Source organism: Equus quagga, chromosome 18 (genome assembly GCF_021613505.1).
Source record: "Equus quagga isolate Etosha38 chromosome 18, UCLA_HA_Equagga_1.0, whole genome shotgun sequence".
In the NCBI taxonomy this organism is placed as follows: Eukaryota; Metazoa; Chordata; class Mammalia; order Perissodactyla; family Equidae; genus Equus; species Equus quagga.
The window spans coordinates 20,972,086-20,995,484 of record NC_060284.1 but is presented as its reverse complement, the minus strand read 5'-3'; the positions used below and the strand labels follow the sequence as shown (position 1 = coordinate 20,995,484).

The 23,399-nt window shown below is 39.6% G+C and overlaps 1 protein-coding gene across 4 annotated transcripts in view; it reads right to left on the bottom strand.

Moving 5' to 3' along the window:
• The window catches only part of DNAI3 (dynein axonemal intermediate chain 3), a 94,423-nt gene that overhangs the window by 47,460 nt on the left and 23,564 nt on the right, over positions 1 to 23,399 (bottom strand). For all 4 annotated transcript variants that reach the window (XM_046645720.1, XM_046645722.1, XM_046645723.1 and 1 more), the window contains exons 6-10: positions 18,255 to 18,404; positions 16,995 to 17,194; positions 11,428 to 11,544; positions 7,188 to 7,378; positions 6,269 to 6,393 (exon numbers count right to left, since the gene is read on the bottom strand). In XM_046645720.1, coding sequence (XP_046501676.1) covers positions 6,269 to 6,393; positions 7,188 to 7,378; positions 11,428 to 11,544; positions 16,995 to 17,194; positions 18,255 to 18,404 — 783 coding nt within the window. The remainder of the gene's footprint in view (positions 1 to 6,268; positions 6,394 to 7,187; positions 7,379 to 11,427; positions 11,545 to 16,994; positions 17,195 to 18,254; positions 18,405 to 23,399) is intronic.

Below are 23,399 nucleotides of genomic sequence, written 5' to 3'. Positions count from 1 at the left end.
ATAAAAGGGAGAAAGGGGTTACAAAGCACAGAGTAAGGATATAAATAGGTAGACACAATCAGAGCAGGATAGCAAATAATCAAATATAGCATTAAAGACAAAGGGAAGGAAAGCACCAAAAACAAAGATAATCTTGTCATTTTAACCACAAACTCATAACACAAGATGGAATAAGATGTGAGCAAAACACCTTAGGAGGGGAAGAGGAAAGGGACTGAATTGGTTTAGTCTAAGGAAATAAGAGGTCATCAGAAAAGGGACCATCTTATACACAAGATTTTGAATATAAACCTCATGGTAACCACCAAACAAAAAATCAGAACAGAGACACAAATAATAAATAAAGAGAAAACAAACAAACTCATCATAAAAAACTACATAACTGGTAGACTAAAATACACAGGACGAGAAACAAAGGAAATGCAGGAGAACTGGAAAACGAGTGATAAAATGGCAGCATTAAGCCCTCATATATCGACAATCACCCTAAATGTAAATGGATTGAATTTTCCAATAAAAAGACACAGAGTGGCAAGATAGATTAAAGAACAAGATCCAATAATATGCTGCCTCCAGGAAACACATCTCAGCTCCAATGACAAACACAGGCTCAGAGGGATGGGAGGCATGGAAGATGATACTCCAAGCTAATGGCAAACAAAAGAAAGCAGGTGTTGCCATACTTATATCAGACAAAGTAGACTTCAAGATAAGACAGGTAGGGGCTAGCCCAGTGGTGCAGCGGTTAAGTGTGCACATTCTGCTTCGGCGGCCCAGGGTTCCCCAGTTTAGGTCCCGGGTGCAGACAAGCCACTGTGTGGCAAGCCATGCTGTGGTAGGCATCCCACATATAAAGTAGAGGAAGATGGGCACGGATGTTAGCTCAGGGCCAGTCTTCCTCAGAGAAAAGAGGAGGATTGGCAGCAGTTAGCTCAGGGCTAATCTTCCTTGGGGGGCAAAAAAAAAAGATAAGACAGGTAAAGAGAGATGAAGAGGGGCATTATATAATGATCAAAGGAACACTCCATCATGAAGCAATAACACTTATAAATATCTATGCACCCAAGACAGGAGCAACAAAGTTCATAAAGCAACTATTAACAAACCTAAAAGAAGATATTAATAATAACACAATAATAGTAGGGGACTGCAACACTCCACTCACATTAATGGATGGATCATCCAGAAAGAAATCAACAAGGAAACAGTGGAATTAAATGAAAAGCTAGACCAGTTGGACTTAATAGACATATATAGAACATTCTATCCAAAAACAGCAGAATACACATTCGTCTCAAGTGTGCATGGGACATTCTCAAGGATAGACCATATGTTAGGAAACAAGGCAAGCCTCAATAAATTGAAGAAAATTGAAATAATAAGAAGCATCTTTTCTGATCACAATGCTATAAAGCTAGAAATTAATCACAAGAAAAAAGCTGAGAAAGGGACAAAGATGTGGAGACTAAACAACATGCTATTGAACAAGCAATGGATCATTGAAGAAATTAAAGGAGAAATCAAAAAATATCTGGAGACAAATAAAAATGAAAACGTACCATACCAACTCATATGGGATGCAGCAAAAGCCGTATTGAGAGGGAAATTCATAGCAATACAGGCTTGCCTTAACAAACAAGAAAATACCAAATAAGCAATCTCAAACTACACCTAACTGAATTAGAAAAAGAAGAACAAACAAAGCCCAAAGTCAGCAGAAGGAGAGAAATAATAAAAATCAGAGCAGAAACAAATGTTATTGAAACAAAAGAGGCAGTATAAAGGATCGATGAAGCAAGGAGCTGGTTCTTTGAGAAGATAAATAAAATTGACAAACCCTTAGCCAGACTTACAAAGAAAAAAAGAGAGAAAGCTCAGATAAATAAAATTAGAAATGAAAGAGGAGAAATTACAATGGATAACACAAAAATACAACAGATTATGAGGGAATACTATGAAAAACTATATGCCAACAAAATGGACAATCTAGAGGAAATGGATAAATTCTTAGACTTTTGCAACCTCCCAAAGCTGAATCAAGAAGAAATACAGAATCTGAATAGACCAATCACAAGTAAAGAGATTGAAACAATAATCAAAAGCATCCCAAAGAATAAAAGCCCAGGACCAGACGGCTTCCCTGGGGAATCCTACCAAACTTTCAGAGAGGATTTAATACCTGTCCTTCTCAAGCTATTCCAAAAAATTAGGGAAGATGGAAGCCTTCCTAACACATTCTATGAGGCCAACATCACTCTGATACCAAAGCCTGACAAGGACAACACCAAAAAGGAAAACTACAGGCCAACATCACTGATGAACATAGATGCAAAAATCCTCAACAAAATATTGGCAACCTGAATAGAGCAATACATCAAAAGGATCATACATCATGATCAAGTGGGATTTATACCAGCGACACAGGGATGGTTCAACATCTGCAAATCAATCAATGTGATACACTACATTAACAAAATGAGGAATAAAAATTACATGATCATCTCAATAGATTCAGAGAAAGCATTTGACAAGATCCAACAACCATTTATGATAAAAACTCAACAAAACGGGGATAGAAGGAAATTACCTCAACATAATAAAGGCCATATATGACAAACCCACAGCCAACATCATACACACTGGGCAAAAACTGAATGCCATCCCTCTGAGAACAGGAACAAGACAAGGATGCCCACTATCACCACTCTTATTCAACATAGTACTGGAGGTTTTGGCCAGAGCAATTAGGCAAGAGAAAGGAATCCAAATAGAAAGTGAAGAAGTGAAACTCTCACTGTTTGCAGATGACATGATCTTATATATAGAAACCCCTAAAGAATCCATTGGAAAAATATTAGAGATAATTAGCAACTATAGTAAAGTTGCGGGGTACAAAGTCAACTTACAAAAATCAGTTGCATTTCTGTACTTTAATAATGAACTTACAGAAAGAGAACTCAAGAATACAATTCCATTTACAATCGCAACAAAAAAAATACAGTACCTAGGAATAAATTTAACTAAGGAGGTGAAGGACTTATACAATGAAAACTATAAGACATTATTGAAAGAAATAGATAATGACATAAAGAGATGGAAAGAGATTCCATGCACATGGATTGGAAGAATAAATGTAGTGAAAATGTCCATTCTACCCAAAGCAATCTACAGATTCAATGCAATCCCAATCAGAATCCCAATGACACTCTTCGCAGAAATAGAAGAAAGAATCCTAAAATTCATATGAGTCAACCCAAGACCCCAAATTGCTAAAGCAATACTGAGAAAAAAGAACAAAGCTGGAAACATCACAATCCCTTACTTCAAAATGTACTACAAAGCCATAGTGATCAAAACAGCATGGTATTGATACAAAAACAGACACACAGATCAATGGAACAGAACTGAAAGTCCAGAAATAAAACTGCACATATACGGACAGTTCATCTTCAACAAAGGTGCCAAGAACATACAATGGAGAAAAGACAGTCTCTTCAATAAATGGTGTTGGGAAAACTGGACAGCCACATGCAAAAGAACGAAAGCAGACCATTATCTCACGCCATACACAAAAAGAAACTCAGAATGGATCAAAGACTTGAAGATAAGTCCTGAAATCATAAAACTCCTGGAAGATAAAATAGGTAGTACACTCTGACACTGAACTTAAAAGGATCTTTTCGAATACCATGTCTTCTCAGACAAGAGAAACAAAAGAAAAAATAAACAAGTGGGGATTCATCAGACTAAAGAGTTTCTGCAAGGCAAAAGACACTAGGATCAAAACAAAGAGACAATCCACCAATTTGGAGAAAATATTTGCAAATCATTTATCTGATAAGGGGTTAATCTCCATAATATATAAGAAACTCACACAACTGAACAACAAAAAAACAAACAGCCCAATCAAAGATGGGCAGAGGATATGAATAGACATTTTTCCAAAGAAGATATACAGATGGCCAAGAAACACATGAAAAGATGTTCAACATCACTAATCATCAGGGAAACGCAAATAAAAACTACATTAAGACACCACCTTACACCTGTTAAAATGGCTCTAATCACTAAGACTAAAAATAACAAATGTTGGAGAGGGTGTGGAGCAAAGGGAACCCTTATACACTGCAAACTGGTACAGCCACTATGGAAAACATTATGGAGATTCCTCAAAAACCTAAAAATAGAACTACCATATGGGTAGCCAGCTATCCCACTACTGGGTATCTACCCAAACAACTTGAAATCAACAATCCAAAGTAGCATATGCACCCCTATGTTCACTGCAGCACTATTCACAATAGCCAAGGCATGGAAACAATCCAAGTGCCCATTGACTGATGATTGGATAAAGAAGATGTGGTATATATATACAATAGAATACTATTCAGACATTAAAAAAAAGATGAAATCATCCCATTTGCAACAACATGGATGGACCTGGAGGGAATTATGCTGAGCAAAATAAGCCAGATTGGGAAACACAAACGCCAGATGACTTCACTCATATGTGGAATATAAACAAGTTCATGGATGAATAAAACAGTTCAGTGGTTACCAGGGGAAGGGAGATAGGAGTTGGCACAGGGGGTGAAGAAGAGCACTTATGTGGTGACAGACAAGAAATAATGTACAATTGAAATTTCACAATGATGTAGACTATCATGAACTCAAATTAAAAAAAAAGACAGAGGAAAAAAGGGCCTTTCTTTCCTCTTTCTATTTCAGCCTCACTTCCGTGGCATTGAGTGGAGGGTAATTCTATAACAGTAGAAATGTTGGAAAACTCTGGTGAGATAATGGCACCATTTTTGTGGTAAGTAAGCTTGTTACTGCACAAATGGGATTCTCCCACCTGACGTGAATTTAAAAAGCCAATTATTACAGCATCAGCTTTTGGGAAAAGAAATCAGCTTTATTGCTAGATGGATCTGCAAGGAGGCAGGAGGCATCAGCTCTCAGATCTGCCTCCCCAATCCAGGGCTTGGGGCAAAATTTATGGGATGAAGGGCGGGGCAGTCTGAAGCATGGAGAAAGATGATTGGATGTAAGGAGAAGTGAGGTAATTGATGATCTGCGCAAGCATAGTCAAACTTCATGGCTCTTGAGAGGATGCATGTTCACAAAAGGGTGGTGTTAGCATGACCTGAGGGTGGAGTTTTCAGCCCTTTGATGTCAATAAGGTCACTTATCAGGCATTTGCACAGGCCCACTTGATGGGTTGGTGGTATCAACTGGCCTGAACTGGACAAGGGGTATCAGTTCCTGAAAAACCACTCTTAACTACTCTTTTAATAAGATGGGGTCAGTTGAACTGGTCCTAGAGGGCCCATGGTTACAGCCTAATAAGAAGAACTAAAGAACTGTCCTTTTGATCTCCGGGTCTATAATAATTAAAGCATCCAGAATCTATTACCGTAAAACTGCCTTAATTCAGACGAATTAGAGAAGGAGGAAGAAGGGGACCTAGGGGTTATTAGAGAAAGCCCTAATCACACAATACTTTAGAGAAACGAAATATTATTATATTTAAGTACATTTTTGAAAAAACCATAATCTAACAGTATAAAGCACCCTCCTCCCAAGCAGCACTCTTCTTGAGCAGATGATGGAAATAGAACCAGATGAAGCAGACCTGGCCTTCAGTCTTATTTGATTTAGATTGCTGCGTGGTTGGTTTGCTTTGGTTCGAGTGGGGGTTTTTCATGTGTTTGGGTTTGGTTTTAGTTGAGCTATTTAAAAATTGAGAGATTTTGCACTAAATTCCAGATTTCTGGATTCTCTTGACAAGTGGGACCACCTGGCAACAAGAGAGCTGAAGAGTATCTGTCCTCACAGATGGGCTGTGCGCTCTCCAGGCCACGGTCCCCACCACTGCCCATTGCTCTCCCACAAACTCATCTTTACTTATTACCGTCACCTACTGGTGAGTCTTGGAATTGAGGGGATTAGCGCGAAGCTAAAATCTATTTGCCTTTCAATAACTAGTATTTGAATAAAGCCCACAAAAGAGTTTGCTTTTCAAAATAGGTTAAACATACCTCTTACAATCTTTTTTGACGAGGACTTGTTGATTTGTTCAATAAACCTTTGCAATAAACTAAGCATAAACTTTAGTTTTGCTCAAATTGAATGATGACAAGTTCTGAAGGGAAGAAAACCTAACTTTGTAAGGGTTTACAACATTAAGTGATCATAAGTGCTAAAGACACACGTGAAAGCAGCTTTGGAGGTTTTTAGACTTTGGGGGACAGCTCCCTTTGATTACCTGAGGATGGATGGGATCGGAGAAGCTCCAGAAAAGAATCAGTGATGGTTGCAGCAATAATTTACCAGAAAAGTGGACTCTGTCTTCAAAGGAGAGTCGTACAGCCACTGACACTGCTATTAGCCCTGATGGAAACACAATCAGAAGTGAAAATCTGCAGTGACTGCACAGAGAGAAGTGTTTTTAGGTTTTGCTTTTCTACATAGTCCCTGTTCCTTTCCGTTTTGATGAAACCTGAGTAAAAATATTCCACAGGGGACCAAGAGTTTTCTTAGAGTGCTCCTGTTCAATATGACAGCCAGCAGCCACATGTTGCTTACGTAGCACTTGAAACGTGGCTGGTCCAAATTGAGACGTACTTTTAGTCCAAAATAAACAGTAGACTCTGAAGATTTAGTAAGAAAAAAATGTTTTGGTTTTTTGTGAGCAAAGGGCCAATGTGGCAGAGGGTAGGAGGAAGAAAGAGGACAACCGCCACTCTCCAGGGTTCCGCTTCACACATTCCTACCTCCCCTGGCTGCTGAGCCCTTTAAAGGAGGTGTGTCCTCTCTTGGCCGGTAATCAGAGTGGCCAAGTGTCATGGGTGAGGGGGTGGGGTGGGAATGAAGTCAGCCTTGGGGGTCCAACAGGCCGGAGTCAAATCCAGATTCAACATTGCACCAGCTGGGTGACAGAGCCAGTCACTCTCTTGACTTGAGCTTTGGTCCTCTCCTTGTGAAGGAGAGACCACACTGCGTGTCCCACAGGGTTGTGGGAGGACACGTGACTGAGAGAAGGTGGGGAAAGCGCTGGTGGGTGCCTGCTCTCAGCAAATGGAAGCTGGCTTATTGAAATTGAGCGAGTTTGCAATTTTCCATATAAACGCAGCAGACTATTGCAACGCCATCACAAAAGGGCGTCACAGCCATTTCGTTCTCACCATAGATGACGGGATGCCACGAGACGCAGGTGATCATTTTCTCCGTTAGGTTATGAAGGTCGGTAAAGGACTGGTACTCTTTCAGGTGGGTATCGGTCTTGTCACCAAAGGTACCTTCTTCTTCTGCCAGGCATTTCCAGTCATCAATAAACGTGTTCATGATTTCATTTTGCTGCAGGGCTATTTCAACACTATTTTGTAAAAAAGGGGGAAGAAAGCAATTAAGATGTTGGATTTTAGTATTCAATGATAAGCCTTTCAGCAGCTCCTACTTCATTTATACCAAAAGAAAAAAGTATTCTCAGTTATATTTGGTAACTAATGATTAACCCCACGTGAAATAAATGACTGAGAAAAAATTCACGGCAGTGTGCTGCTGAGAACTTCTAAGAACTTGCTGTTCGCCTGCTAGGATGTGGCTAGCTGACAGCCTACAGCAGCTTCATGACCTGTCTCGGTCTTCAAGCCCAGGCTGTGCTCTCCCCAGGCCAAGGACGGAGGGTGACAGCTGCAGGGACTCCAGGCCTGGCCAGCTGTGCCTCATGGGGACTCCTCCACAGCCCGTGGTCACGCCGCAGCTCCCTGTTGGGTTGGCTGAGACTGTGTGAAGCTCTCCCGGTGCAATCCTGCTTCCCCTTCTCTTATTTTTCACAGTGTGACCCTCAGTAAAGCTCTACCCTGAACTTGGTCTCATTTGCTCCCTGAAACCCAAACTGACAGAAAAGGCAATTTTCTTAGCCATATTCAGTACCAAATGACAATATATACTAAATATTATACTAATATATAATTGGGATTGTATATATAGATAGATGTAAAATTCAGAACAACAAATAATAGATTCCTGAGGGGAGATTCAGAGTTTAGAAGTGTGTGTGTGTGTGTGCGTGTGTGAGAGTGTGTGTGGGCACGCACGCGGATGTGTGGTGGTGGTGGCGGCAGTGGTAGTGGTTTTAGCTGTCACAATGCTTGGGAGATGCTAACGTAATTAATTCCATTACTAAGCCTCCTGCAGTGCATGACACAGTCCCGAAAATGAAGAATTATCTTGTTGAAAATGCTAATATTGCTTCTTTAAGGGCGGCCCCAGTGGCCTAGTGGTTAAGTTTGGCATGCTCTGCTTCTGTGGCCTGGGTTCAGTCCCTGGGTGTGGACCTACCCCACTCTATTAGAGGTCATGCTGTGCTGGTGGCCCACGTACTAAAAAATAGAAGAAGATTGGCATGGATATTAGCTCAGGGTGAATCTTCCTCAAGAAAAAAATATACATATTGCTTCTTTAGGAAATAACCTGAGTGCTGGACTCATCTCTATAGTCTAGGGACCCTGGCTTGACAGGCTCCTGTCTTTTGTTTTTTAAAGATTTTATTTTTCCTTTTTCTCCCCAAAGCCCTCCGGTACATAGTTGTATATTTTTAGTTGTGGGTCCTTCTAGTTGTGGCATGTGGGATGTTGCCTCAGCGTGGCTTGATGAGCAGTGCCATGTCGTCACCTAGGATCTGAACCGGCGAAATCCCGGGCCGTGGAAGCAGAGCGTGCGAACTTAACCACTCAGCCATGGGGCCAGCCCAGAGAGGCTCCTGTCTTAAAAGTTACTATAAGTTACTATAATGTTTATTGTTCCTTTGTGTGCTAAGATTTGAAAGCTCAGCTCACTCTCAAAGCTTCAAGGAGCTTTCCCACAATCAGAATGCCACCCACGGTTTTATCCTAATGATTGAAAGTCCGGATAGCTTGGTTTTTTAAAAGGTGTAGTAAGCTGAAAGAGTGGTTCTCAATTATGAATTTCCTTAAATAAGAAAAAACTGCTTTATTTAGACACTTAAAACATAAACACTAAATATAATAACAGATACTCCTGAAAATGTAGTTAAACAAACGTGCCATTTAATACCTCTGTAATTAAGCCTTAACACTACCACTCACTGCTTAATTGAATACTCTTGGTTAAATTCTTCTTGTACTTCATCTTTCAAACTAGAAGCATTTCCTAGAAGCAGTAGCTTCAGCATGACCTGGAGCTGTCAGAAATGCAGAGTCCCAGGCTCCACCTCAGGCCTCCTGCGTCAGCACCTGCACTTTTACAAGATGCACGTGAAAGTCGGAATAACCCTGTGGAGGGTAGGTTCACACCCTGGAGACTTAAGGTTTTAATCCCGTTGCAAGCAGAAGGATTTGTTAGAATTTTCAAAATCTTATTTCTTTTCTGTTTCAGCCTGAATGAGAAAGGAGTTCCCAAGAGAGAAGGTAAAGACGGGGCCTTTGCTCTGATCCCCTTGTTCGTCCATCCCTCTCAGCCTGAACGGGGAACTAATTCGCAAGGGAGAAGTGACACCAGCGCCTCCTCTCTGGATTTCTGTTTCTTGATTTCCCTGCACCCCACCACGTGGCTCCTGAGAGTGAGGAACTGGAGGCTGGCAAAAGTATTGTCCGAGTTGAAGCCCGTGAGTATCATTGGTTTTTTTTAACCCTAAAATGAAAGCTTCTTTTTGCTTTGAGAACCCCATGGAAGTTTCTCGCTCTCCTCTCAATTTCCTTGTTTTGCAAATAATGCTTCCCTTAGATTCGTTCTGGATAAAATTCTATGAGAAAGAAAGAACTCATTTCGAAAAGGGCTCTTTTCTGGGGGGGAAAAAAAGGGCTTATATTAATTTCAAAAATTTAAATAAACTGTAAACAGTTTTAGAATGGGAAGCATGGCAATGACAACAAGGTTTTTGTTTTTTTGAGGAAGATTAACCCTGAGCTAACTACTGCCAGTCCTCCTCTTTTCTTGCTGAGGAAGCCTGGCCCTGAGCCAACATCCGTGCCCATCCTCCTCCACTTTATACATGGGATGCCTACCACAGCATGGTATGCCAAGCGGTGCCACGGCCGCACCCGGGATCCAAACCAACGAACCCGGGGCCGCGGAAGCAGAACGTGCACAGTTAACCGCTGCGCCACCGGGCCGGCCCCAAACACGGGTTTCTTCTTTATTTTTGATCAGTGCTATTGTGATTCCTGTACCAATTTTTCTCTTTCTTCTATAGTTCTGGCTTTTCCTTCACACATCTCAGGGAGAGAACTGTATTCCTCTCTCTCTCTAAGCATAGCAATTTAAGGGAAAGAATAAAAGCCCAGGACCTAAGATAATATATGATGTGGATAACTTAGAATTGGCTATAGGCCATTTACTCCCTGGAAATTGATGCTACGTAGATAGACTTCTCATTTTTAAAGTTCATATCAGGAAATTTTTTAATAATTACTTAATTTTGACATAGAGAAAAAGAAACCTTAGGTATTCTTGTTTCTTTCGCGTTGCCCACAAAGGAAAAACTACAGCATGCTTCCTGTGAGTGGGTGGCAAATAGTTAATGCACTCTCTTTGAATCTTGTAAAACTGATGAATTTTGAACCAGATTCTCTCTAGACATACCTATTTTCATGACATTTAATCCAGTTTGAAAGAACTAATGATGTGAAAAATAAAAAAGCTTAACTTTGGCTATCTATGAACTTGACCACCAAAATTTAATTATGGAAAGAAATGGAAACCAACTTATTGGGTACAACTGGCAAACCTGTCCATCACTGATTCTACTTCTCTGAACTCTGATATCCACTTGATGCGACCTTGTCAAGCTCTCTCTCTCTCTCATTTAGAAACACTAGAGTCCTAGTATCAGTGTAGGCGGTGTTTTGAAGACACTTCTCTTTCAGATCCAATAAGAGGGACAGCAACACAGGAATGAGGGATAAGGGTGACATATCCAAAAAGTACATCTGAATTGAATTCAGGTTCTCATTTACAAAGATTTTTTTTTTAGCTATCATCATCATAATGATCATCTTCAACATCCACATTATTCTCATCTTTGTAATCCTATAAAAGTCAACGAAGCTAAGAAGAGGAGTAAGGAGTGGAGAAAAAGACTTAAATAAGACAAATCATGGCAAATATATAATTGCTAATTTGCCATTAGGAAAACATCCTCACCCACTCAACTGTACACATCTTCCAGTCGACACTGTTTGGTGTGGCCCTAGCTTGGAAGGTCTAGGATGTTGCTTAGCAACAGAAGGGAAAGAAAGACTGAGAATCTGTAGAACGTGCCATATGCTCATGCATATCTGATAACTGTCTTCATACTTTCTATCTAGACACCATGTATGGAGTTGTTTTTTAAGACCTATTATTATAAGTAAACGTATATATTTTGTGTTTTATTTTTAAAATTTAATATATAATTTTTACCTTATGGATACATTGTTAAGAAAATCAGTCAAAGACTTTGCTTGTCCAAGTGTCTCTTTTTCCTCTTCTGAAAATTCTCTTGGATGATACTGCATAATAGCATTTTTGGGATATGTCCTAATATATTAAAAGAAAATTGAATACCAAAAATTAGATCAAAGAGAAGGAAAGATAGATCATGACAGGCCAAAAGTTTGTCTGTGACAATATTAGGATATTATTTTATATTTAAATTCTATACATTGAATTTTTTCTTTATCCTAGACAATTAATATTGATTGCTAGTCAAAGTATTTGAGTATTTCTGTCCAACATAATCAACAAAGTCTTATTTTTAAGAAACTTTATTTAGACATCATTGTAAACTTACAGAATAGTTGTAAGAAGGGTATAAGGAACTCCCATACACTCTTCAGCCATTTTCATCAATTATTAACATTTTGCCACGTTTGTTTGCCATTCTCTCTCTTCATTTCATTTAATCAGGGTTTCTTAACCAGTGCAATCCTGCCCCACCTCCACACCCTGAGGGCATTTGGAAATGTCTGGAAACTTTTTGGTTGTCATAACTGGGAAATGCTACTGGCATTTAGTGGGTAGAGCGAAGGGATGCTGTTAAACATCCTGCAGCACACAAGACAGCCCCCACAACAGAGGGGGGCCCAACGTGTCAGTAGTATTGAGGTTGAGAAACTCTGCTCTAAATACACAAAACTAGGAACAATTTACATTTTAGCAAAGATGGCAACATGATCTCTGGAAGAAAGCTTATTCCATACAGTCTGCAATCAGCGCTCACCTCCACACCTGAACATATCATGTTCCATTGTACCTCTGGGCTTTGTCAGTCTCACCCACTAGACGGGTGAGCTCCTTGGTCTTAGAGCATGAGGCTATGGAGAGGTCATACGGCATGGTCGTTAAGAGTGTGCACTTTGGTGACAGGCTGCCTGGTTTTGAAGCCTGCTTTGTTACTTACTAGCTTTGTGACTCTGAGCTAATTATTCAACACCCTTGTGCCTGTTTTTCCATCTCTAAGTGAAATTCTTAAAGTACCTAGTTCCTAGAGTCATTTTAAGGATTGAAGGTGCAATTAACATGCAATGCTTTTAAAACAGCGCCTAGCACATCCTAAGTGCTCAAAAAAAATTGTTTCATTTAACCAGTGTTTCCTGAATAAATGTCAGTAAAATATCTCTGTGAGAGGCAAATATATTAAATAGAGAGACATCAAACAGAAGGGTAAAGAGAGTTTTGTTTACATTTATTAAACAATTCATTCTTTTTTCCCTGCCTGGATCGGTATCCATAACAGAAGGCAAAGTGATGGAAAGAAAGGAACCAGAGAGACTCACGTTCAAATCTTAGCTTTACCTTTTAATGTCTATTCCACATTAGTGTCCTCTAGGTAGGATTAAGAAAGAGATTATGTGGCATCTGGTGGTTTCATCAAAGTAGCAACAACAAAGAGTTACTCTTCTTCTTTAAATGTGATTTGTTGTTTCTCAGCAAACCTATTCATTATTGCTTCAGATTTCAATTATGTTCCAAACATTGAGCTTTCATTTTCAGCCTCTCTTTGCCTCAGTTTCTTTATTTGTAAAATGGGGATAGTGTCTACCTCAGAGGGCGGTTATGAAGATTAACTGGGTTGACATGTGCAGAGTACGTACAAGAATGCCAAGGACATGGTCAGAACGCTGTAGGCATTTGCTTTCACTGCCATTACTCTTTGAATCTTATCTTTGATTTTTTTTCACTTCTTCTATCACAATCATATATCCCATCTTATCCACCTGAGATGAGCTACTCTTGCTAATTTCCTGATCTTATTAAGAAGGACCAGCATTCTCCCAGTCACCTAGATTTGAACAATTTGAGTTCTTTTTTATTATTTTTTCTAAAATATTTTATGGGTCAAGACCTGCCCTTAATTCTCATCTATTAATTCCATTTGCATAGAAACAATTGCCCATTGTTATCAGTCAACATTCATTGAGCACCTACTAAATGCAAGTCCTGTGGTTAGGGACCTAGTTGTTGGAAGTTCACTGTCCTTTTCTGAGTCTACCGCCTGAGTCTACGTTGGTTGACTCATTCTTGTCACTTTTCTGTAACTGGCAGGAACATAGAAGTCTCTGGCTGACTTGGCTTAGGAATCTGTCTCAAAATCTAAGTTTCTTAGTACTAATGTATCACCTCTTTCCTTCCTGTCTTGCTCCTACTTCTTGGTATTTACGGATCTGTGATGTCCTAATTCACTGCCAAGACTTGACCACCAATCCTTGTCTTTCTCTTCACCTCCTTTGGTTCTGGTCTGTCTGTTCATCTGCCTCCTTTGTTTCTGACCCATTTCTTATCCTGACCCTTGGTATCTATGTGTGTGTGTCCTGACTTTAACACTGCACTTTCATGGTTTCTGACTTGTTGATTTACACAGGTATGAAAAGCATGTTTTGTACTACAGTTCACACTCTGACCTCAATTCTCCGTGTCTCTGCCTCTCTCACTCTTCTCCTAATATTGAACTCAAGTCAGTCATCCATTCTTCACATTCTTCCTTAACTCAATTCCTCTTCTCCTCCTTTTCTTCCTCCATTCCTTTTTTCCCCTCCAATTAATAAATATGTGCCAGGACTGCCCTAGGAGCTTAGGATATAGAAGTAAACAAAATAGGCAAAGTTCCTGTCTCATGGAGCTTAAATTTTAAGTGTGTGTGTGTGGGGGGGTGGTGGTGAGGAGAAGCTGAGAGAAGAGAGACAATGACAAATACATGTCAAGTGATGGTAGTAGCATGAAGAAAAATAGAGTAAGAGATAGATAGTAATGAGGGTGGTTGCTTTTGTCTAGGATGTTGGGGATGCCTCATTCACGCAGAGAACTGAAGGAAGGAGGGAATAAGCCCTAAAGATATCTGAGGGAAGAGCAGCCTATGTAAAGGAACTTAGTGTAAGCATGAACACATTAGGTATGAGCATGCTTGGTGAATTCAAGGAACAAGGAAGCCAGTGTGGCTGGAATGGATGAGCCAGGGGAATTGTAGGAGATGAGGGAAGAGGGAAAAGGGGATCCAGATCATATGAAGCCTTGCAGGTTCCTTCAGGATGGGAGGCCATTGGAGAGTTTGATCAGTGACGTGATCTGACTTTCATTTTAGCAAGATCACTCTGGATCTTCCATGGAGAACAGAATGTAGGAGGGAAAGGATGCATAAAGGAAGCCCAATAGAAAAAAAGTTGTTTTGGGGCATTTTAAATTTGAGAGCCCTATTAGACATCCAAGGAGGTAGATGAGTAAATGAGTGTAAAGTTCAGGGGAGAGATTGAGGTTGAAGGCATAGATTTGGGAGCCATCAACAAACAGATAACAGGTAACGTCATAGGACTGGATAAATTCACCCAGGGATTAAGTGTAGTTAGAGGAAAGATCAAAAGGAGCTAGCCTTGGGATTCTCTAATATTTAGGAGTTGAGAAGAGGCGGATCTAGTAAAAGAGACTGAAAAGGAACTGCCAGTGAGTTAGGAGGGGTATCATGAGTGTTGTCCATAAGCCAAGAAGACATGTGTTATAAGAAGGAGAAATGGTTAACCATGTTAAATACTGCTGAGAAGGGGAGAAAGGAGATCTGAAAATTGGATTAGAAAATTAGACTACTGGAGGTTTTGGTGACCTTGTTAAGACTGGCGTAGGCTCAAGACAGAATAGTAGAAGAGAAAGCGGAACTAAAAAGTGTGGATAATCGCTGTGAGGAGTTTTGTTGTAAAGACAAGCAGAGAAATTAGGGAAGAGCTGGAGAGGTCAAGAAAGTTCGTTCTTGTTTATTTGTTTTAATGATGGGAGTTACAGCACTTTGTATTTGCACATCTCCTTTCCACCTTTTCCTCTCGGTCTGCTGCCACCACTTTACTTTAGACACTGGTCACATTTTACCTGGTTTAACAACAGCAGACTCCTACTTAGTCAATCTCCTCAACTCCAAGCTTTTTTTCACTGCTCTTCAATACATACTGCCCGGTTCATCTTATTTTAATAGCCTTACCACCCTGTCTCTCTCTCTCTTTCTTGCTTCAGAACTTGCCAAAGTTCCCTACTGTCTGCCGCAGAAAACCCATTTCTCTGTCTACCTCTGCCACTCCCTCCGTTCTACCCAGGCAGGTCTCCTCGTGGTCCATGCAAACTCTGTTCTTCCCACTCCCTTGAACTGTTCAGGTCATTTTAATAATAGGGGCTGTTTCCCTTTCTCTATGCCCCAAATCATATTCAACATTTGTGGCTTATCTTCTATAAATCTAAAATTATTTCAAAATGAAAAGCTTTTTTTAAAATCCTGACAAAAAATGTATGGCTTAGCTAAACACATCTTCACACTTATACAACATTCAAAGCCTGGCTCAAGTCCTCAAAGCAGTCCCTTGGCAATCCATTTCACACCAATTCATTCACTTGATAAATTTTAATTAAGAGCGTTGTGTATAATTATATGGTTTATAGCCTCAAAGTGTTCTGGACCCCAGGCAGACAAACAGGTAAGCAAATGAGTGCAATATGGGCTGACAGTGCCATGATAAAGATAGCTCTAAGCTCTAGCGAGGACACAGAGGAGCGGGTGATCAACTCTATCTGGCGTTTCCAGGAAATCACAGAGGAGGGGGCACTGAACTGAAACTTAAAGCGTGAAGAGGAGTCCCCCAGGTGGACAAGGCAGTGACAGGCATTTGATGCAGAGGAACAGCATGGGCAAAGGCAGAAAGATGCAGAAAAGCAGGTATTCTGGAAGCTGGAAGCAGCTCTGGGGCTAGAGCACAGAGGGCTTGGCTGGGAACAGGGGGGACAAGGCTGGAGAGGCAGACAGTGCCTCCTCATGGAGGAACGAGGCCCTTATATGCCATCCCAAGGGCTCTGGATGTGATGGGGTGCCAAAGAAGACACCTAGGCAGTGGAGTAACACAACCTGATTTGATATGTAAGAATGATCCTTCAAGTGGTAGAACAGCGCAGTTAGACGCCAACGGTAATATTCCAGGCAGAGGTGACCGGGCCCCTTCTCTGAAAGCAGTACGGTAAGTATGAGCAGCATCCATCATTCTTCCACTTCACAGTCTTTACAGTCTTATTTACTTGTATCTCATTTTCCTATTAAGATATTTTTGTGAGGAAGATTGGCCCTGAGCTAACATCTTTTGCCAGTCCTCCTCTTTTTGCTTGAGGAAGATTGTCGCTGAGCTAACATGTGTTCCAATCTTCCTCTATTTTATGTGGGATGCCGCCACAGTGTGGCCTAACAGTGGTGCTAGGTCCACGCCTGGGATCCGGACTTGTGAACCCCAGGCCACCAAAGCGCAGTGCGGGAACTTAACCACTATGCCACCTGGCCGGCCCGTATTAAGATCTTAAAAGACATTGTTGAGTGTGATTAGATCTTTCTCAATTGAATTATTCTGTGGAGCTCTATGTCATCATTGTCAATCTATTTCTATTTATTATACAGATCTCTCAAAATAATCATGGACAGTGCTAGATTTTACTGTAATTACCTTTGAAAACACATAAACCCATCACAAACTTACCATCTTGTCTGAGTACTTATGTCCTTGACTTCGGGGACTACTTGCATGCCAATATCTTTCTCAAGTTGCCTAAGGGTAAAATTTTTATCCGGGTAGGCTGTACATTCAATATAGGCATCTTTTACACTGGAAGCATTCTGGTCACTGAACTTAATTGGTGCACCAAATTGATGCCGTTTTCGAGAAATCATATATGTAATCTGTAACATATGTAAGGAGTAAAGAAAACATAATCAAGTCCCTGGAGAAAAATGGATGTTGGGTAGACAATGCCAGTGCTTTGCCCAGATCCTCTCAGATCTCTGTGTCTGCTATGTTTGCCTCCCTCCAGCTTCGTGTGCCTTCGGTTCCCGTGGCCACCACCCACTGCTTTTCCATGGAGGACTGCTCTGGGGCTACCCGGACAACTTTGCCCGCAGGTACAAGGAACAGGAAGTGACTGGCAGTTTACGTCTTGATCAACGATGGGCTGGTTGGAGACATCCGTAAGCCCATCTCCTTTGCTGCTGTTTGGGACAGCTCTGAGACATAATGTACACCTCAGAGTTCCCCTAGGGGTTCAGGCTGCAGATGCCTCTGCCAGAATTGTGCCTGAGGTTGCACCCTCGCGGGGCTTCCGCCACGTGTCTGTCCTGCTGCTTTTCCTATTCTCTTAAGGAGCACTTTCATAATAAATCACTTGCACATAATGGCTTCTCTCAGGAGCTGTTCTGCCACTGTCAGTTTCCTAGGGCTGCTGTGAACAAGTACCACAAACTGGCTGGCTTCCAACAACAGAACTTTATCCTCTCACAGCTGTGGAAGCTGGGCCTGTGAGCTAAGGTGTGGGAGGGCTGATTCATTCTCAGGGCTCTGAGGGAGAGTCTGTTCCCTGCCTCTCTTGTGGCTTCTGGCGATGGCCAGCAGTGCTTGGCTTGTAGATACACCACTCCAGTCTCTGCCTCCTTCTTGACATGGTGCTCGCCCTGTGTCTCTGTCTTCACACAGCTGTCTTCTTATAAGGACCCCAGTAATTGGTTAAAGCCCCCCCTATTTCCTAATAGGGTCACATTCTGACGTACTGGGGGTTAGGACTTCAGCATATCTTTTTGGGGAGACACAATTCAACCCATAACACCCACCTAAAACAATGACCATTCTTCTATCAAAAGAAAAACCATATCCCCATAGCAGATATAGCAAACCTTATGGATCCCTCAGGAATAAGTGATGTTCAGCTACAGGGAGGTAATGACTGGAGATCATATTCAAGCCTCTGACCTTCTTTGTAGATTCCTTAACCGATTCTTCCTCAATTTCTTTTTCACTGCCCAAAGAAACCCATGGTTTTGAGATAGGTGCTTTATAAATACATATTTCTTCAGGAATGTGCTCTTTATATTCCTCCTGTTCTTCTGGTATTTCTGGGGCCTAGAGTAAAAGAAATAGCCTTCTAAAATATATGGCCAAATTTAGTTTATAGCTATATGTGTATATTTTACAATAAACTTTACTTTTATGTAAATTCATTAAGCCCTTCCTTATTACTGTTGTTCTTTGTTGGTTCATGCTTTTCAATTATGAGAAAGAAACTCAGCAAAAAAAGGAAGGATGAAGAACAAAAAAGAAAGAAATCAAGGATAAAGAAAGAAGATGAAAGAAGAAAAAGATGAGAGGAAAAAGGAAAAGATCAGTGATAAGTAAAGAGCATTTACTACATATCTTTATAAATATGGGATGCTAAAACTTATAGAAAATATAGAACTAACTTTCTCTGATTTAATTAACTATTCATTGATAAGAGGATTATATATATGAGTAAATATGATATCCACTAAAGAATAAGCAGTGGATTTTTTTCTTGGTGAGGAAGATTGGCCCTGAGTTAACATCTATTGCCAATCTTCCTCTTTTTGCTTGAGGAAGGTTGTTGCTGAGCTAACATCTGTGCCAATCTTCCTCTATTTTGTATGTGGGATGCTGCCATAGCATGGCTTGATTTGCGGTATGTAGGTTTGTGCCCAGGATCAGAACCCATGAACCCCAGGCCACCAAAGCAGAGCACGTGAACTTAACCACTATGCTATTGGGCTGGCCCCAATAAGCAGTGAATGTTTTTAAACCAAGGTGTCCACAGGAGATAGGTAGATAGATATGGATATAGATATAGATATACAGTTATTGATGGCTACTTTATTTGTAATACTAAGAAAATGGGCAAGCACGTAAGTATCAATAGGGGAATGGGTTGATACATTGTGGTATAATCATAAAATAAAATCCCATAAAACAGTTGCAATTAACAGTCTTGATCTTCATATATATGATAATATATGGTATTCTAAATGTATCAACATGGACAGATCCTAGAATTTGATAATTCAGTGAAAAACAAAAGTTGCAGAACAATTTGTATGATATAATTTTATGTGAGTTTTAAATTAATACAACAATGAAATACATTATTTGTGGAGCCTAGATCATATGGTAGAAGTATAAAACCATTGACAGGAAGAATATATAACATCTTCAAAATAATGCTTCCTTATAGACAGGAGTGAGGTTGGAATTAGGGAGGATACAAGAGAGAGTGGAACATTATTTGTTATATTTTATTTCTTTTAAAAAAATTGTGGTGTAAATATGATAAAATATTAATATTTGTTAATTCTGGGTCGTGATTGTATGGATGTTTGTTATACTATTTGTACTTTTCTGTACACTTGAAATATTTCACCATAATGAAAAAATTAAAAACACAGAGAAAAACAACCATGAAAATAAAATTGAAAATGTTAAGGCTCAGCGAAAGCTTATTATTAATTTTTATTTTATTGAGGTCATAATGGTTTATAACATTGTGAAATTTCAGTTATACATTATTATTTGTTAGTCACCATGTATATGTGCCCCTTATGCCCACCCCCTAACCACTTTCTCCTCTGGTAACCACTAAACTGTTCTCTTTGCCCATGTGTTTATCTCCCACATATGCGTGAGATCATGTGGTGTTTGTCTTTCTCTGTCTGGTTTATTTCACTTAATACCATACCCTTAAGATCCATCCATGCTGTTGCAAATGGGATGATTTCTCTTTGTTTATGGCTGAGTAGTATTCCATTGTGTATATATATCATATCTTGTTTATCCAATCATCAGTCGATGGGTACTTGTGTTGCTTCCACGTCTTGGCTATTGTGAATAATGCTGCAATGAACATAGCGGTGCATAAGTCTCTTTGAATTGTTGATTTCAAGTTCTTTAGATAAGTACCTGGTAGTGGGATAGCTGGGTCATATGATATTTCCATTTTTAATTTTTTGAGAAATCTCCATACTGTTTTCCATAGTGGCTGCACCAGTTTGCTTTCCCACCAGCCATGTATGAGGGTTCCCTTTTCTCCACATCGTATCCAACATTTGTTGCTTTTTGTCTTGGTAATTATAGCCATTCTAACAGTTGTAAGGTGGTATCTTAGTGTAGTTTTGATTTGCATTTCCCTAGTGATTAGTGATGTTGAACATCTTTTCATGTGCCTCTTGGCCACCTGTATATCTTCTTTGGGAAAATGTCTGTTCATATCCTCTGCCCATTTTCTAATTGTGTTGTTTTTCTTGTTGTTGTTGAGTTTTATGAGTTCTTTATACATTTTGGAGAGTAACCCCTTGTCATATATATCATTTTCAAGCATTTTCTCCCAGTTGGTGGGTTGTCTTTTCATTTCTACCCTAGTTTCCTTTGCCTTGCAGAAGCTCTTTAGTCTGACGAAGTCTCATTTGTTTATTTTTTCTTTTGTTCACCTTGCCTGAGTAGACATTGTATTAAAAAAGATCCTTCTAAGACTGATGTCAATGAGTGTACTGCCTATATTTTCTTCTACAAATTTTATGGTTTCAGGTCTTACCTTCAAGTCTTTAACCCAGTTTGAGTTAATTTTAGTGTACAGTGAAAGATAATGGTCTACTTTCATTCTTTGCATGTGGCTGTCCAGTTTTCCCAACACCGTTTACTGAAGAGACTTTCCTTTCTCCATTGTATGTCCTTGGCTCCTTTGTCGAAGATTAGTCGTCCATAGATGTGTGATTCTATTTCTGGGCTTTCAATTCTGTTCATTGATCAGTGTGTCTGTTTTTGTTCCAGTACCATACTATTTTGATTACTATCACTTTGTTGTATACATTGAAGTCTGAGATTGTGATGCCTCCAGCTTTGTTCTTTTTTTATTTTATTTTATTTTTAATTTTAAGAGTTTATTAGAGCAAAAATCCATTGGAATTGAGAAGGGTCAAACTAGAATTGTTAGGAGCACTCCACTGACAAGAGCCAGGGGAAAGACTTACACGTATAGAGAAAGGGCAGAGGCAAAGAAAGTAAATTATTTGATTGGTTATAGCTCAAAGCTTAGTTGGCTGTTTGTGATTGATTGTCCTTACTGCTTTTTTAAAAAAAATTTTGGGTGTACATCATTATATTCCCATTTCTGTGTAGATTACATCATGTTCACCACCCAAAGACCAAGTACAATCCATTACCATACACATGTGCCTAGTCACCCCTTTCACCCTCTGCCCTCCCCCTGCCCCTCTGCTAACCACCAATCCAATCTCTGTCTCTATGTGTTTGTTTGTTGTTGATTTTATCTTCTACTTATGAGTGAGATCATACAGTATTTCACTTTCTCTCTCTGACTTATTTTAATTACTATAATATCCTCAAGGTGCATCTATGTTGTCACAAATGGCAAGATTTCATCCTTTTTATGGCTGAGTGATATTCCATTGTGTATATACACCATATTTTCTGTATCCATTCATCCCTTGATGGACATTTAGGTTGCTTCCAAGTCTTGGCTATTGTGAATAATGCTGCAATGCACATAGGGGTGCAAATATCTTTACACATTCATGTTTTCATGTTCTTTGGATAAATACCCAGCAGTGGAATAGCTGGATCCTATGGTATTTCTATTCTTAAGTTTTTGAGGGATCTCCAGACTGTTTTCCATAGTGGCTGCACCAGTTTGCACTCTCACTAGCAGTGTATGAGAGTTCCCTTTTCTCCATATCCTCTCCAACACTTATTTCCTGTCTTGTTAATTATAACCATGATGGGAGTGAGGTGATAGCTCATTGTAGTTTTGATTTGCATTTCCCTGATAGTTAATGATACTGAACATCTTTTCATGTGCCTGTTGGCCATCTGTATATCTTCTTTAAAGAATTGTCTGTTCAGATCTTTTGCCCATTTTTTAATTGGGTTGTTAGTTTTTTTGCTGTTGAGATATATGAATCCTTTGCATATTTTGTATATTAACCTCTTATCAGATGTATGATTTGCAAATATCTTCTCCCAATTTTTAGGTTGTCTTTTCGTCTTGTTGATGGTTTCCTTTGCTGTGCAGAGGCTTTTTAGTTTGATGTAGTCCCATTTGTTTATTTTTTCTGTTGTTTCCCTTGCCCAGTCAGACATCATACTTGAAAATATGCTGCTAAGACTGGTGTCGAAGAGTGTACTGCCTATGTTTTCTTCTAGAGGTTTAATGGTTTCAGGTCTTACACTCACATCTTTAATCCATTTTGAGTTAATTTTTGTGTATGGTGTAAGATAATAGTCTACTTTCATTCTTTGCATGTGGCTGTCCAGTTTTCCCAACACCATATGCTGAAGAGACTTTCCTGTCTCCATTGTATGTTCTTGGCTCCATTGTCAAAAATTAGCTGTCCGTGGATGTGTGGGTTTATTTATGGGCTCTTGATTCTGTTCCATTGATGTGTGTCTTTTTTTGTGCCAGTACTACGCTCTTTTGATTAGTATAGCTTTGTAGTATATTTTGAAATCAGAGTGTGATACCTCCAGCTTTCTGCTTTTTTCTCAGGATTCTTTTGGGTATTTGGGGTCTTTTGTTGTTCCATATAAATTTTAGAATTCTTTGTTCTATTTCTGTGAAAAATGTTGTTGGAACTTTGATAGGGATTGCACTGAATCTGTAGATTGCTTTAGGAAGCACGGACATTTTAACTACGTTAATTCTTCCAATCCAAGAGCACGGCATATCTTTCCATTTCTTTGTGTTGTCTTCAATTTCTTTCAACAATGTTTTATAGTTTGCAGTGTATAGGTCTTTCACCTCTTTGGTTAAATTTATTCCTAGGTATTTTATTCTTTTTGTTGCAATTGTAAATGGGATTGTAGTCTTAATTTTTCTTTCTGCTACTTTGTTGTTAGTGTATAGAAACACAACTGATTTTTGTATGTTGATTTTGTATCCTTCAAATTTACCATATTCATTTATTATTCCTAAAAGTTTTTTGGTGGATTCTTTAGGGTTTTATATATATAAAATCATGTCATCTGCAAATCGTGACAGTTTCACTTCTTCCTTTCTGATTTGGATCCCTTTTATTTCTTTTTCTTGCCTGATTTCCA